This window comes from Haliaeetus leucocephalus, unplaced genomic scaffold (genome assembly GCF_000737465.1).
Source record: "Haliaeetus leucocephalus isolate CR32 unplaced genomic scaffold, Haliaeetus_leucocephalus-4.0 Scaffold0, whole genome shotgun sequence".
Lineage (NCBI taxonomy): Eukaryota > Metazoa > Chordata > Aves > Accipitriformes > Accipitridae > Haliaeetus > Haliaeetus leucocephalus.
In genome coordinates this window covers 2707986-2725268 of record NW_010972436.1, presented here as the reverse complement: position 1 = coordinate 2725268, position 17283 = coordinate 2707986, and the positions used below count along the sequence as shown (strand labels likewise).

Here is a 17283-nt window from a genome sequence, read left to right as displayed (position 1 = left end):
TACTACAAGCCTGCTTCTGCCAGATAAGAACAAGTCTGCAGCATTTTTTATCTTAGTGTCTAAAGATCCAAGGAAATGTTTTCATATCAAAATTTTTTTTTCTGTTTTGTCCAAGGAAATTTTGGACAAAGGACCTGATGTGAAATACGGTATTTCTGAGGATCATGTTAAATCACATGTAAAATAAAAAAAATGCCCTTATTTTTCAGAAATAAGTGTTGAATAAATCTGTTGGATTTATGTCACATTCAATTTTTGTTACATAGTATAGACCTTTTTGCTCATGCACAAGTGTACAGTGTCTTTCATTATGGATATACCTTGCATTTTCTTCCCCTGCGGTGTCCTCCACGCATATATAACTGCACAGTATTTTAATTTTAAATGTAACTTCCATTTTATTTTGTACAGTGTTATACATTAATATGAGTACAGGGCTTCTTCGATACACACAGTTGACCTCATAACCCCAGAGCCACCCAGACAGCACCGTGCTTGTGGGTACTTGATCCCACCGATGTTTCAGTGGGTCCATGGACAGATGGGATGCCCAGTGGCCCTGTGTAGGCGGAACATGGTGGCTGCACCACGGCTCCTCTCACCATGAGCTGTGTGGGGCCAGGGGTGGGTTCAGATCCTCCAGGTAGGAAGCAGAGCACAGGCACAATAGTTCATTACAAAGCCACAGTATAGAAACAAGAGCGAAGTATAGGTCTGCCTTTGCAGGAGCTTTCATTGCACTCCAGGCAATAAGCACGTAACTTTTAGCACTGGTAAGCTAAGCATCGCAGTAGGCTTTGTTAGACATGGAAGGTTAGATGTGGTTTGTTTGGTTTTTACGCCAGGGAGAGCAGATACTTGAAGGCAAATGCTGTATTCTTACAGGGAATTTCTGAAGATACTGTCACATCACATAGGTCTCTGTGACAAAACAAAACAAAAAATACTTTGATCATCTACTTACGTTTCTCAGAGTTTTCCTTGAAGAGAGTCTGTGTCTCTTGAAAGCTTAGATCAAAGTAACTGTAAGCTCCCAGATAGGAAGAAAAATTGCAGAAAATTACATAGGTTCTTTTCATTTTATTTGAGGTAATGGACAGACAGGGAGAAGGAACAAGGGGAAAATGGAAGTGGCTCTGAAAGAGAAATGGTTAGAAAATCTTCATATTTGAAAGAACAAGCCTGTCTGTTTTGGCTTTTTTGCTTATACTTCATGTATTTGCAGTAGTTACAGCAATGTTTTACACTGGAAAAAATAACGATGTTAACATTCTTGTAAGAAGAGATTGCCTCAAATAAAACTTCAGAGGAAGCCGAATGAAAGAAGAAAATAAGGTTAAAATATGAAGCTTAATATCACCAGGGGGCATCTGGTGTGTCAGTCAGATGAATGAGGTAAGCTGATTTATGCCCTACAAACTTTAGCCAAGGTGTTTCTGATGCCGAAGAGGGTTTAATGGACTGCTGGCCTCCCACAGATCATTGCTAACTGCAAGGGAGATTTTGCTGAGGTAGAACTGCAATCATGTGTGTCTCCATTGCTTGTGAACACTCCACAGCTCCCAAGCTGTTTATTTTTTGCCTTTTTTCCTTTCTATTGATTTTTGGTTGTTTTTTCTTTGCCAGTTATAGTTGGCAAATGGCCGAGTAATAAATTTATATTTCCAAGCTGTAGAGAGGATGTGATTTAGCAAATAATTTTTACCATTTGGAGCAGTTCAAAATTAGTTTTCCAGTTGCATTTGCACTTATTTTCTCCCCTTTTATGCCATTTTGCTGCATTGTCATGCTTGTTGTCTTTGATTCTCGGAAAGCGATGCTTTAGTGGTGACAGTGGGATATTGCCTCATTACAGGCCTCCTTGCCAGATGAGTTCCCTTAGTGCCAATTGCTGTTCAGCAGTGGATGCTGCAATAGGTCAACCTGTACTTTTTACTAGTCATTCTTTTTCTCACATGCATTGCTTCTGTCTAAAGCACTTAGAGGCAAATTGTGCTCCCGCCTTGGTAATTGTCACTCTGCTACTCAGGGGGACCATGCAGGGGGACGCAGATATTCTCTGGATGTGTGGAGCTCCACAGGGACCACTAACCTGGTGGTAGGAGGCATAAGGCCAAGGCCATAGGAGATCATCAAAGGCTAAAGTTTCCAACTTCTTAGCTGCTTTGTCTCCTGAGGGCCAAATTGCTCCTCCACCTTTTGCATTTTTCCTACCCTCTATATTTAGCCCAGGTGTAGTGCAGAGATTTTGTCTTTCAGAGCTAACGCTTTGACCAGTTGAGGCAAACCTAAGTGTGGTGATAACAGCCTCTCCCAACCACAGGGAGTGCTCTGAAAGCAAGTACACTGAAAATTGGGGGAGCTTAGTAATACATTAATGCAGATCATGTCACTACTCCTGCCTGCAGTTGCCGCCTTTCAATCCATCCTTGCCCCTGGGGCTGGTGGTGGCGTCGTACTTGGGCACCAAAGCTCACGAATTTAGTGCGAACCATGGGAAAATCAGGTGGCAAGCAAGGGCTACATCTCCCTGATCACTGAAAGAAGCTGAGTGGCCTGGCACAGCAACTGGAAAATAATTTTGAACGGCAGCTTTAAACTTTGTCACTCATTGTTTAATTAAACGTTAAGATATGTATGACTGGGAGTTAAACTTTGATGTATACTGGGTGCTTTCTGAGGCACCGTGCTGAATTATCTTTTTTGGTTGCTGGTGGTTTAAGCCAGTATGGCCCAGGGAGACTGCAAGGGCATTTTCACAAGTAAACACCTCAAATCTGTAGTGTAAAGCCAAATGCAGGAGACCTTTGATTGCCAGTTAACTCTAAGTATGAGTCTCTGTAATTCTGCAGTAAATCTGTTTACAATATGTTGTTTGTGTACCAAATTATAAATTTGGAACAAAATTCTCTGTTAGCATAATTCCTGTGATGTCAACAGAGCTTTTCACGCTGGGAATTTAAGCTAGTTGCAAGGTTGGTTTGGCATAACTATGAAGACACTAACGGCATTTTTTGAAATACAAGTAATTCTGAAATATAACTAAAATGATGGTTTAAAAGCACATGTGGGCAATGGCATAATTGATATACAACATTGACACAATATCAATACAGCCCTGCTAGTGTAATTGAGAACAGAATTTTGCACTGTAGGAGCAGCAGCATCCCAATTTCCTTTCCCTCTGATGTTTAAGTTGGAATTTACCAACAGGTCATTAAACTGATGGAGATGTAGCATTGGTGCATCCTGCAAAGATAGTGTTTTTCAAATGAAGGGCCATACTGGAAATACTGGCTAGGTAGTAAAGATTTAGCATCTCTGCGTATGTGTAAAAAAGCCCCCATCTCGGGGGACCAGGCTATCCTGACCAGTGCCTGAGACAGCTCCTACCCCCTTCCAGGGCAGCTTTGGCCATGGCTCAGTGGTGTTTGTTGCTCTGGCTCTTAGGATTCCCCTGAAAGGAATAAAACTGCCTTAAAGAAACTGGTGTTTGGTGGGTTGCTTTCGATTTTGCTGCCTCAGGGAAGATCTTTGGTTATTTACTTCATTGCTTCACAAAAGCTCTAAGGCAAAGACAGAATTTATCAGTGACACCAAGGAGACATGGGAAGAAGTGAAGGGAGAGATTATATGAGCCTTTTAATACAAAGAACTGTAGTATAAGTTAAGAAGATTATTTTATCTTTGGCTCCTCTGACAGGTCCCCTGTTACATAAGTGTTCTGCTTTTTCGAGTTAGGTGTTGCCTAAATGTCAGTCACAGCCATTTCCTGAAATAAGAACATTGAGTTTATTTAATTTGGGGTGTTTAAGTATTTTCCATTTCAGAATAATAAATATATGTTACAGGATTTCTTCTATGTAAATGCTACATTCTGGGAATATACAGGAGTATCTAGATATACTAAAAAATTCTTAGTCATGATTTTAAGAGTAAAGCTTTGATTTTTTTCCTGACATTGCTACGGCAAGCTTTCATGTCAAAAGAAGCCCACTGAAGATGTTGATTCATGGGGAAAGAGGTGAAATGTCACACTCCTAACTACATCTTTTCATTTTCCAAGCTCCTCCTAGAGAACTGACAGAAGAAGAAAAACAGCAAGTTCTCCATTCAGAAGAATTCCTGATATTTTTTGACCGGACAATACGTGTAATTGAGCGAGCTTTGGCTGAAGATTCAGACATCTTCTTTGACTACAGTGGCAGAGATGTAGAAGAGAAAGATGGGTCAGTTTGGGGGTTTTTTGCTTTTGTAAAATAAGCTTTATAAAAAGAATTCCAATCCCAGGAAGCCTTAATTTTAAAACTAAATTCAACATTTTTATAGTTAAGAAAAGGTTTAAATCTCTCTGTGAAGGCCTGGGTCACTTTGTTAGCCAAAATTATTTTGTAAAATAGCTTCATGCTTTATTGCTCTGGGGTTTTTTTCCTTGACATATTATTCAGGTGTTTTAATTTTTTGTTTCATTTTTGGGGTGAAATTTCAAATTCTGAAAAAATAATTGAAATACATAAATGTGTATATGCACATGTATATGTAGATATGCATGTATACATTCCAGTGATGTATGTCTGTGTGCTTATATTATGATATTTTTACAAATTCAAATTACTGTTGTTTATATTCTACTACTGCCTCGGGTCTGTAATGGATCCCACTGTACTATGCATTCCGTAGATTAAAATTATGATCTCCCAAAGTGTTTGCAATCTAAACGCATAAGACGAGAGGTGACGGGTTGTGTATTCAGCAATTGATAGGGGAGTAGAAGCAGCAAAACTTGTTAGTAGGAGAGGAAGTATTTAGGTTTCAACAGCTGCATATCTGTTGAAGCCTCATGGCAAATCAGTAGCTGTGTCGCACTGAAGTTACTTACTGGAGGTTACTCTAGACCATCGCCCCTGTGAACCGGCTAAATGCATCAGTGTGGCAGCGTTGGACCAGTACTGAGCTTCAGCCCATCCTAATGGTGCCAGAAGGCATCTGCCCTCCCCATCGCTGGGAGGAGGTGCTGTACCTTTAAGATTTCAGGAGTCAGAAATGAGAGGTATTTGGTTATAGCTTGGAGGTGAAGATTCAGAAAACGGGGAGCTGAATGCCAGGGCCAGGTTCAGTCCTGAGAGACAAAGGTGGCAGAGGTGGCCCAGGGTGACCCAGAAGAGTCAGAAGGCAGTGGGAAATAAAGAAATGTGGTTTTGTGAAACAGATGTAAGATTTGTTCCTTGGTGCAGATTCATTATCAGCAAGACAGCCAGTGAGAGCAACTAAATCAAGGTGGCAGGCTTCCCCAGGCAGGGATTTGAGAAGAAGTAGTCAGAAACTTTTGCATTGCTTTTCACAGCATTTGAACCCTGGTACTTCAAAATCTGTTGCTTTGTTTGAATTCACACAGAGATGTTCAAGCAGGAGCCAACCTTTCCTTTAACCGTCAATTTTATGATGAACACTGGTCAAAGCATCGTGTTGTCACCTGTATGGATTGGTCTCTTCAGGTAAGATGTGAAGCCGGGAGATGCGTTTCCATATCCCTTCCAACTTCTCCCTAAAAAAATATGGCCAGCCGCAAAGCATTGTCATAGTGCAAAGTAAAACTGACGATAGAGCTCCTTAAGCTTCCCAAAACCAATACAGCCACATCAGCAAAGCACAGAAACCAGCTTAATTAGTTACTCCGTTGGAGAGCTGGGATTAGCACACGCACACATCAGCACAGGTCCTGTCTAATTCATTCGGTCCCAGCTTCACACCAGCCCCTGTCATCCTCCCTGCTCCGTCCCTTTTAGCCTGTTCCTAGGTTCCAGCCTGGAGCAAAGCAGCTGGTTTCCCTGGGGAGGAAACCAGGGAGACTCTGCTCCAAGGTCCCCAATACAGAACTGGTCCAGGAGGACATAGACTTGAAAAATGCAAACGCAAGCCAGTCTGCCTAGTTGGCTCCAAACCCAGCCTCAGGCATGCCTTGGTGTGTCCAGAGCCCTGATGCAGTCTGGTGTGGGTGGCAAAGATGCTATAGATGTAGCTCAGCCCAGTGCTAAGAATAAGTTTTGCTTAGCCTAATCTTAGAAGTAGCTGCTCTTTCTGCACCATGTTAGATGTGCATGTGAACACAGCATGATGTGTTTAAGGCCAAGTACATAAAGCGTGCGTGCGGGCTGGAGAGAGGCAGTGGATAAGGAGCATGGTAACTCTCAACATCCTTCCTTCTCTCCTTCCCCTTGAAATGGCAGCAGGGCTGCTTCCATCCCTCCAGGTACTTCTCAGGTAAGGTGGCAGCTGACTGCACGGAGGATGTGGCAGGCAGCAGGGAGGAGAGGAGTTGGAGGGTCCCACCAAGCGTCACTGGTAGGCTGTGCTGGTCCGGCTCTCTGGACGGGTGTGGTGTAGAACAGCCAGCTGCAGCGAGGATTCTTGTAATATCCAGCTTGTGCCCCGTGTGTGAAATGAAGGATTTATCCCTTTGCTTTCATACAAAATATCAGCTTAACAACAGGTATGCACTGGTGTGACGTGGGTGGCCTTTAAGCACATATGGATTTCCACAGAAATCAAATATAAGCCTGAGGAAACACTTATCTTAGGTTGTTCACTTGTTCAGGGGCTGGAAATTACATGGAATTCTTATCTGATGTTTTCCTAACAGGCAGCTCTTACTGTATTCCCAAGGCAGCAAGAAAAAAAGCCGCCTCAGAAGAGCACTGCCAAATGTAATTGCTCAGCCCCTGGGGCTCTTAGGCATGTTCTGCTTCCCACCTCTTTGTTCCAGGGTGGCCCCTCCTGCCTTCCCCTCCGTTAACTCCTCACACTCAGCTCCCTGGCACCCCAGCGGGGGCTTCTCTGGCCCAGCGGCTTCTCTGTGCCGGGAGGGGGCTTCTGCACACCACCTTACGCTAGCTTGGGAGGAGGGATTTGCCCCCTCTTTTTCCTGCTTTGAGGTGTATCGTGTGGTAGGAGCTGGAGCTGGACGGAGGTATTTCACCTAACTGCCAGCTCTGCTTCTCACTCATGCTCCAGGACATGGCAGTGTCCAGTATGCCAAAGGATAACTTGAATAATCATGGGAACTGCAGAACACATTGCTCAATTTTTCTGCGATAAAACTGTTGCTGCAAAACAGCCTGGAGACAAATAGAAGCTTAATCAAACAAAGGACCTTGATGCATTGATTAAAGAAGTTATTCTGTTCCCAGTTGCATGTAAAATACGGTTCCAAACACGTGGGATCATTCATACCATTAAAGCTAACCCACTAGCCCCTTGATTCTTTTGCAGAGCAAAGGGAAAATGGCTTAGCTGTTTCATCAGGGATCTAAGGGAAAGGCCCAACAGACTGAATGTAAACATAGAGAGTAGGATTGCCTTGCTCTGTCCATGAGGATGAACCTTAGCTCATCTAAAGCCAAGAAAACCACAGTCTCAGGAATACTGCTGTGTCTCTCTTGATTCTCAGGCAGCAGCCTTGAATGCTGTTTCCCACAGCCCCATTTCCATGTTGTTTTCAGTTGCAGTAACAGGACAGCTGGGCACCTGGTGAGGACTGAATTCTGTAAATGCAAGTAGATTGAGTGAAGCAGTGAGTGTGTCATGGGTAGATTTAGGGTGCTGCACTTAGCTCTGTTTTTTTAAGAGTCAAAAAGCCTCATAATGGTGTTACCCAGCTAGGTATGACCCCAGCATCTGTGTAAACTTGAAACTGTATTTCCAGTTGCATAAACTGCGATTGCCAAACCTACATATAGACCAGCAAGATTTGAGTCAGTGTTTGTTTATGGCCAGATGTGCTGCCAACCAGAACATGCTTGCTAAACTTTCCAGGAGCGTGAACCAACCCCAAAGTGCCTCTAAACTGGTGCTTCAGACCTGGTCCCGCGCCCTAGCTGGCTGCAGTCATGCCGGTGGAAGGGCTTGTCGCTTCTGCCTGCCACGGTACCTGCCCCTTCACAGCGGTGGGCTCAGCTGTTTGCGCAAATGGTACCTAACCTATTCAGCCAAAATGAGATGCCCTGGCAAGAGCCTACTGTGCATGCTGTTTACTTGGATCTGGGCCAACATGCAATGAAAGGTTCAAAGGAGAAGCTGAGCTTTCTGTTCAGAAGTTGTTGTAATCTCTGTTGCGGGAGAGAGAGAGAAGAGGGGGATTAGATGGATGAGAGCAGTGGAGGGCGGGCTGGCACAGCTATGTCCAGCGAGGTGGTGTTTCAGGTGTGGGATTTAACCACCCTCAGGTCTCCCTCAGTTCTCGAGGAGGGAGAAGAGGTGGTTGGTCTGCTGCATGCTCTAAATCCCACGCAAATGATTTGGGTGCTTGTTTCAGAGGCATGCACAATCAAATCCAACAGGTGTTAAAACTCAGATTTATTCTTCAGTAGAAAGTTAGTTAGAACTCTGACAACATTTGTAAGCCACAGGCTCAATGATGGAAGGGGAATTAGTACTACACAGCCAACACTCACCTAACAGATGAGGGCTCTCAACCCGCAGAAGTTACCTAGGGCAGCGTCCCGACCCAAGGGGAGAGTCCCCGACTGCAGACCCGCTGCTCCAAGGAGGACTGGCTCACAATGTCCTCTGGCAGGGCCCCGTTTATACCCTTGTCGAACCTGATCTGTGGTCGTTTTAATCCCTGTTGGCCAAAAGGTCACTTCCATGTACCTGGCACATCTCCATTGGTCAGTTCAATTTTCAGCCTGCGGCCTCTAGGGTTTGGGTTTTTTCTTCCTCTCCTCCCTGCCTGGAGAAGTTCGTTTCCTGTTGGGGGGTGGAGGAGGTGTACTGCCACAGTGCTAAATTGCCCTTACAAGCTGTGCCAGCAGCCAGGGTTTGCCAGGTTGTAGGTACTACCGGGTCAGAGCTGCCCCAAAACAGGAAAGAGGCAGCTATGGTGGCCACGTGTCGTTGCTGGTTCTCCCACACGTGGGTCCAGGCTCATTTGGAACAATGAGCTTGAATAGAGAAATCATCAGCTCCATGATGTATTATCCATGGAAGTGTACACAAAGTGGGAAAGAGCAGCTGCTGATGGCAAAAGTTATAGCTGTGCGCATTATTTCTTCCAAATGGATTTTGACAGCAGAGAGGTTCAAACCCCAATAATAATGATATAAAGGGTTGTGGGGGGGGGTTATTGTTAAAATGCCTGGTGTGGACCAAATTCACAGCTCCCAATAGCACTATTGGCAGTTTCTTTGTCCCACTTCCTTTACATCTACCAGCTGCACTGTTCCCCTATAAAGCGGTGAATGGTTTGGCAGGAATTTACCCGGGAAAGACAAAAAGTGACAATGATTTGCAGAGATCATTGAGAAATTTGGAGGGAAAGCATTCCTAGTTTACAAGAGGAGGGTGTCGGTCCTGCGGAGCTTGGGCTGCTGGCTTGTTGGGCTGCAGAAGCCACGTGCTTTTCTCTGGACATGCCATAAGGTCCACTGCCTTACTTTGACTATTTAGAGGGAAGGACAGAGGCTACCAGAGGTGCCTGGTGTCAAACGTGGGAGTGGAGAAGTGCTATTGTGTCAGTAGAAAATAATTGATGTTTTGTGGGCAAATTGTTACTTCTTATGGGGTTTTGAAACAATACAAGGTCATCAACATAATGTGAAAATCTTATTTTTCATATATGATATTACGTGTACGTGTGTGTATATATGTATAAACAGAGCAAATACATACATGTGTGTTGCATATCTACTGCTATACATCAGTGGATGATGGGTATACAAGAAAATATGGATCTGATTTTAGAGAGCTCATTGCATCAATCTTACTGAGTCAGTGGAATTTGAGGTCACCCTGTGCTTTACAAGATGACCTCAGTATCTTGCAAAATTGAGCTTCTGTGAAGAAAATGTTTTGTTTGCTATTTGAATTGTCAAGAAGAGCTTTCAAGTTGATTCTATGCATAAGTGAATAGGAAGAGTGCCTAATGAAATAAGAGAATAGTTTTCAGGGATGCTGAAAAAACTGTGAATTTCAGAATAAAAGCAAGTCAATGCTATGGTCATAGTGTTTTTATTATCAAAATCAGCTAAGACAACGGTTTGTCCCTGAAGAAATGGTTAAGGAAATACTTTAGAATTACTCAAGCTTTCAGATTTTTCCTCTTCCTTGCTTTGCATTCCCTTTATGAATATCTGCTAGTTGTCTTTTCTGAGAACTACCTGCAGAAAATAACATTGCCTTTGTGGTATCTGAGAATAACTGATAGAGAACAAGGAGCAGGGGCTTTAAGGATGTTAAGGATGAGTAAAATATAAAACCAAAATGAAGCTGAATACTATGAGCTTGTATTATAATTAAAACCAGATATTGCACATTTAGTGCAGATTATTTCTGTCTCATCTGATTTTGCATAGATTCTTCATCATCCATCTTACTTCGTTTGCTTTTTTCTTTTTCTTTCTAGTACCCTGAGTTGATGGTTGCATCTTATAACAATAATGAAGATGCTCCACATGAGCCTGATGGGGTAGCCTTGGTATGGAACATGAAGTTCAAGAAAACCACACCGGAATATGTTTTCCATTGTCAGGTAAGGCTGAGGAGGCGATTAATTTTATGCTAGATGAAACAGAGTTTACTACATGGTACATCTTCCCACTGTTTATATGAAGAGGTTGAGGTTAAAAATAGGCATTTTTGGAAAAAGTACAAGCAGCAGTCCAGTGTTTTTAGAAGGCAACCAGCCTTCTCAAACAATACTGAAAGTCTGTCAGGGCTGCGTGTCATTCTTTGTGTATTTAAAACAGTCCCTGGGAGATTTAGTTTATAAAGCCCTTGCACTTATGAAGTAACTGTGGTGTACCACTTCCTCATCCAGGCAGCAACATATGCTTTCCCACCCACGTTAGCTTCCTTGCATCCTCTGTACTCCAAGCTGCCTACCCTTGCCTTGGTTCTGCTCAATATCATGTTTTGCCTTTAAAATTGGGAAGTACACTTTGCATTTCTGGGCATGCGTCTTACAGCTTGATAAAAACAGTCTGAATTACAAGGACTACTCCACCAATTCCTGTTTGACTCTCCTTTAGGTTAGCAAACCAGTGTTTCACTTCACTCAGTGCTACTTTATGACCATACTATTTTAGAAGTTTATGGCCATTTCAAAAATAGTTGGGTGTTTTATTTCTATGGGTCTGTTTACTCCTCTTTTGCCATTGCTTTTATGTGTGAAATGGCACAGCCTTGTATTGACAGAAATGTTCTTTCTCATTGGCTCTATCTCCATCAAACTGTCCAAACTGTGGAACAGGGCTTGGGCCAAATTCCCAACCTCTTCATTAATATCCTTCTGTGGTAATTAAATACAGGACAGTGGTATTCAAAAAGCCATATGGAAAAGTTTCAGCAAGTAAAACTTAACAATCAGAGATTAGTAAAATGCAGATTATTCTGCGGTAAAAATTGCTTCTCTTGGAAGGATATGTATTACCTGGCTAATTGTGTAAGCTAAGTGTCATTTTACATTCAAGGACCAAACATCTTTTTGAACTGAGTTTATGTTTGGACTTGGGTACATTATCAGATGTAACATAGTGGGAGGGAGTTGCTGGAATTGAAGTTACTGCTTCAACCCGATTAAGTAACCTTTAATTCTGGGCATGTTTTTCTAATTTGCTATACTGAAAAACAACTTCACAAGGAGTCTAGGCCTGCACAGCAAATATGCCGTGCAGATTTATATACGTATATATGTATGTGTGTGTGTGTGTGTGTGTATTACCTTTGAAATGAGAACTTCTATTTTTCTGGATATCATATTCAGCAGACTGATGTGTTCTTTCAGACTGCTTAAGATCATAGCTCAGATCCCATGTTCAAATTCTTCTAGGATGTACATGCAGCTTAATGTTTTAAACAACATATTCAAGAGGAGAGATTGCCCATTGCATTTTCAGGAAGAATAATCCTTAAACTAGATTGATTTTGCAAGATAATAACCAGATTCAGGGTAGCCCTTCTGAGTACACAAAGGGAAGACTGACTACAGACATAACAATGTGCTCCGTTAATTGAAAACTCTGTCTAGTTTTAAAAGTAGGTACCCTTAAACAGGGGAGGTATGACTCACTAAATTCAAAGCACTGAGACAGGCTATACTCTCCATTAGAAAAACACACATAGGACAAAGTGGTGGCCAGAGATTTGGCCTGGCTGAGCTTCTGTCTAATTCACCCATAAGTTGGATGTCCCCCTTTTTCGAACTGGATCCTTAAAACCTGTGAATTGAGAGACACATATGGCCCTGTGCTTTCACATACATCCTGGATTCATCATCTTTCAGTTAAATGAAATCAGTTCTTCTGTTCATGGGAAATATTTCTTTTCTTGGTCAAACTGTCCACAGATAATTTGCACTATAAGTCTGTTATGAGTTGGAACCATGTTTGAACCACCATTATGGGGCTTCTGACCTGTGGAGTATCTTCTGCATCTCAGATCAGATGGGGATACCCACATGAGATGAAATGGGGAAGCAAAAAGCATGAGACTTGGTCTCTTGAACACAGGTTTTGTACTAACTGACTCATATGGAAAATAGGAAAAAAAATTAGCTCAGAGTCTGGAATTCAGTTCTGTAGATCATCATGTTATTCTGTTAGTTAGTGGAAACCAACTGTATTATTAGTTAGCCCAATATCATTTATATTGCCATTTTGCAAGAGAAATATTCCCTTATTCAGTCCTGATTCAGCCATTTCTCCAGGTCTTCTGTGAGACACGCCCAGTTTTTTCCTCTGCAGTACATGACCTTATAACAGTCCAGCCCAGCAGATAGAGATGAACACACACCTTACCAGTACAGCTAGGTTGCCCAGGTATGACAAACACAGTACTTTGAGTGTATTTTCCCAGTAGCCCTCTATTTTCCTTTCCAAAGACCTATAAAAATGTGGTCTTAATAAATACTATATGGTGCTGACTAATACACCTTTTGCCTTTCAATTTGGGGGCTCATAGAGTGAGATATAAGCAAGTAGAAACTCATTTCAGATGTGACTGTTGAGGAACTCATGCAAGCCACTTCTGAGAAGCCAAATCAATAAATAGGTTTATGAAGCCATTTCTGAGGAAATTCTAAGAAATTCTACCTCAGGAGTTCTGATAACATCAGTAGAAATAGATATGTGAAACATCTCCAGACAGCTGAAGAGCTGGCTGAACTTCAGCAAGTGCGCATTTGGTAAATTCTTGAAGCTAGGAACTGTAAAGTTTTTCTGTCTTTCCTGGTATATTATACAGATTTAAGTGAGATGATTACCAAGAAATTTCTTAATTTTCTTTACCTCTTTCTATGACTTTTTGTAATCTTACATAGGATCATTGAAATTGTCATAATCAGAACAACAGGCTTTCCCATAGCCTTTGCTGAAAGTTGCCAGAACCCAGGGGCTTCAACTAAAGTTGTCTATCAGCCATGGCAGACAATGATGCAAAAATCTACCAGTGATGATGTTTTTTCCTAACTCCAATCAGCAAAACATTTGATTTCAGTCCTCAGATGTGAGGAATGATGTATTCTCTAAATGTTTATCTTAGCTGTTGTCACTAATGATCTTACTGGTATGAAATTCTTGCCCCATTTAAAGTCATATTAGGTTGTTGGCTCATCAATACAGTGTAGGTGGTAGTAAATTTCATAGCTCTACAATATGTTGTGCTACAAATACTGGGTCCAATTTTAGTTAATATGCATTAAGGGAAAAATTATTATCAGCCAAGTGGACTTGTTTACTGATTAATTTATATGAACTGCCATGTGGTCTATCAAATCCTTTCTAAACAAAATAGGCCTACTGGCTTCTATTCTCTCCTCCTGTGGAATATTTATTTTCTTCTACTTGTTTTATTTTTGCCTTTCTTTAGGTTTTTATATTTCTGCTGGTCTGTATTGGTACCAGTACTGTTTAATATCTTCATCAATGACATGGACAGTGGGATTGAGTGCACCCTCAGCAAGTTTGCCAATGACACCAAGCTGAGTGGTGCGGTTGACATGCCTGAGGGATGGGATGCCATTCAGAGGGGCCTGGACAAGCTCAAGAAGTGGGCCTGTATGAACCTCATAAGGTTCAACAAAGCCAAGGGCAAGGTCCTGCACCTGGGTCAGGGCAACCCCCAGTACCAGTACAGGCTGGGGAATGAAGGGATTGAGAGCAGCCCTGTGGAGAAGGACTTGGTGATACTGGTGGATGAAAAGCTGGACATGAGCCAGCAATGTGGGCTTGCAGCCCAAAAAGCCAAACATATCCTGGGCTGCATGAAAAGAAGCGTGACCAGCAGGTTGAGGGAGGTGATTCTGCCCCTCTGCTCCACTCTGCTGAGACCCCACCTGGAGTACTGCGTCCAGCTCTGGAGTCCTCAGCACAGGAAAGACATGGACCTGTTGGAGAGGGTCCAGAGGAGGGCCACAAAAATTATCAGAGGGCTGGAACACCTATCCTATGAGGAAAGGCTGAAAGAGTTGGGTTTGTTCAGCCTGGAGATGAGAAGGCTCCAGGAAGACCTTATTGCAGCCTTTCAATTCTTAAAAGGGGCTTATAAGAAAGATGGGAACAAACTTTTTAGTAGGGCCCGTTGCAATAGGACAAGGGGGAATAGTTTTAAACTAAAAGAGAGTAGATTTAGACTAGATGTAAGGAAGAAGTTTTTTACAATGAGGGTGGTGAAACACTGGCACAGGTTGCCCAGAGAGGTGGTAGATGCCCCATCCCTGGAAACATTCAAGGTCAGGTTGGACAGGGCTCTGAGCAGCCTGATCTAGTTGAAGATGTCCTGGCCCATGGCAGGGGAGTTGGACTAGGTGACCTTTAAAGGTCCCTTCCAACCCAAACTATTCTGTGATTCTCTGATTCTACTTCACCCAGTGATGTGCTGCCAGTATTTTAGCTGGAAGTCCCACAAATTTTTTCCTCTATAGCTCATCATACATCCCTTTACCACAAGGTTAGAAATGGGAAAGCAAGGAAGAGTGAGGGATTGGGCAATTTGTTCATTTGTTTTCCTATGCAAGCAAAAAAATGTTGTCTCAGAAGCAAAATCAAAGTGGAAGGGTGATTTCATCTGCCAAAGGAATGAACGCCCAATGCTTTCCTTAGGTAGTGAGGAATAAATTGAGCACGCAGTTAATACTGCAGAGTGCAGACTGGGAATGTCCTTGTAGGGAAAAGTCAGGGATGTCCTCTTCCTCCATGCTGGAGCATCACAAACTCTTGGTGTAATCCAGTGCATTCCAAAGGCAAAACCCAAGCCTTTCAGAAGTACTGTATGAGGCCTACAGATGAGTCATCCCTGGTTGGGTTGGTTTGGCAGTATCCAGAGCATTCCAGCAAAGACATGGAAATCACATTGACTCTCCCTCATTTTGGTGGGAGAATTTTAAGCAGTGGTTCACACTGCTTCTCTCAGCTACTCTTGGTCTGCATTTAGGTGGGGGTGACAAAAACAAAAATAGTATGGCACGGTTATTGATGACATGACTCAACATGAGCTCAATCCTATATTGATATATGCAATGCAGCGACTGGCCTTGTATGTGAACGTTCCTGTACTATTGATCAATAGAGTAGTGTCAATGATATTTCTTATTCTAGCTCTCTTTCTTAGAAAACACTTATATGTCTGTAATGTGTTTTTTCACTGAACAAATAAAAATTTACCTTACCCATTAATTATGAGGATTATTTGTAATGCAATGCCTATTGTTAATGTACTACTGGTCATCTCTGCCCATGATGTTTTTTCTGTTTCCTGGGGGACTGATCTAAGCTTTCTAAGCCACAGTGACCTGAAGAAGTATCTGAAACTTTGCAACAACATCTCTGGTTGAGTGAGGCAAATGAGAATGCGGACTATCTTTGCCCTAAAGTGGGTAGTTGAACTCTGAGCTATTATACCCTTCCTTTCAGCAAGTCCTGTTAGCATGGGTACAGCACTGCTTTTAAAACAGATCTCATAGCTTTTGAGTTAAAGCTGATCTACAGAGGCGGAAGATACAAGGGAAATAAATAATCAGTGGGTCTAGTGGACTTCAGGATATTGCAAACCATTTCCTTTCTTCTGGAACCAAACAGGGGTTATTAAAGTTGGTTGAGGTATCTGGACCTCAGCTTCAAACATCCATCACTTCAAGAGAGGAGGGGTGAGGAGAAGACAGCTAAACATATTAGTTTCATGCAAATAAACCAAATTGAATGTTACTTTCTGATTTGGAGGACTCTGAATTGTGTTTGGAAAGTTTGATGGATTCTGCTTTCCTACACCCAGTCTAATGATAGCAGCAACAACAAAAAAATGACTACATTGACTGCATTTTGATTTATTATAGATTATTTCCTGATCTATTAATTTCCTCTTTCTTAGCTATGTCTTTTCCAAATGTCTCAAAAGGGCAGTGAGAAGTACAGATCTGACACTTAGAAGTCTCCATTCAGCATATTTTTAAGGAAGGATAGCACATGTGAAGTAGCTTTTATTTGAGGAAGCAGTAACCATTTAAGAGTTCTTTCAAGGAGTCAGATTGACTTTTAGCATAATCACAAAAAGATTTCAGCAGTATATCACTTTTAATAGCTGCAGCTATTTCTGTCCTTTTCCTAAAATGCCGTGCAGTCAGATTTACGTGGTTGGTTCCATCTCTTTACTAAACTGTCAGGTTTTTGTGGGATATGGGACTTGTGTTTTCTATTTTAATTTCAAGAAAAGCTGTCCATGCTTGGAAAATATTGGTGGATTGGGTACAGAAATCAGCCACTCAGCCGCACCACAAAATGTTTCATTCTCCCCTAGCTTTTTTGTAGTGGCTTCTATACACTGCCATTAAGCTATGTGTTTGACCACTCTTCATTGCTTATCCTGGTGTGGTCTTTCCCTTTTCAACTAAATGGATGGAGTCAGAAATGCGTATCTTAGAATTAGATGCACTGAGGTAAGTGAAGGGCTATATTTAGTGGCTGATATTGGCTGCAGTTGCCTTTTTTTTTTTCCTGATTTGGTTTCTTTGTTGTCTGTTCTTTCAAAATCAACATAAATTCCTTCAGATGTACTTTTTGCTCCAGCAGCCTGCCTCCTAAAGGTGCTGAGCACCCAAATCCATGAGACTTGTGTGCAGAGCAGGCTGAGGTAACAGCATAAATGACTAATATCCTCCTTTTCCTCTTGTCCTTGAGTTTCCATCTCTGTGGAAGCCAAACCAGAGCTCAGTCCCTCCAGAACTTTAAAAGAAAGGAACAAGTTTAATTGTCAAGAAAGCATGGTTGGAATACTTAAAAACTAAAGAAAAATTTCTCT

General features: G+C 42.2%; 1 protein-coding gene across 1 annotated transcript in view; it reads left to right on the top strand.

The window, feature by feature from the left end:
• DYNC1I1 (dynein, cytoplasmic 1, intermediate chain 1) overlaps positions 1-17283 on the top strand; it is a 181552-nt gene that overhangs the window by 96743 nt on the left and 67526 nt on the right. Inside the window, exons 7-9 of the mRNA XM_010562430.1 lie at positions 4067-4229; positions 5396-5495; positions 10400-10525. Coding sequence (XP_010560732.1) covers positions 4067-4229; positions 5396-5495; positions 10400-10525 — 389 coding nt within the window. The remainder of the gene's footprint in view (positions 1-4066; positions 4230-5395; positions 5496-10399; positions 10526-17283) is intronic.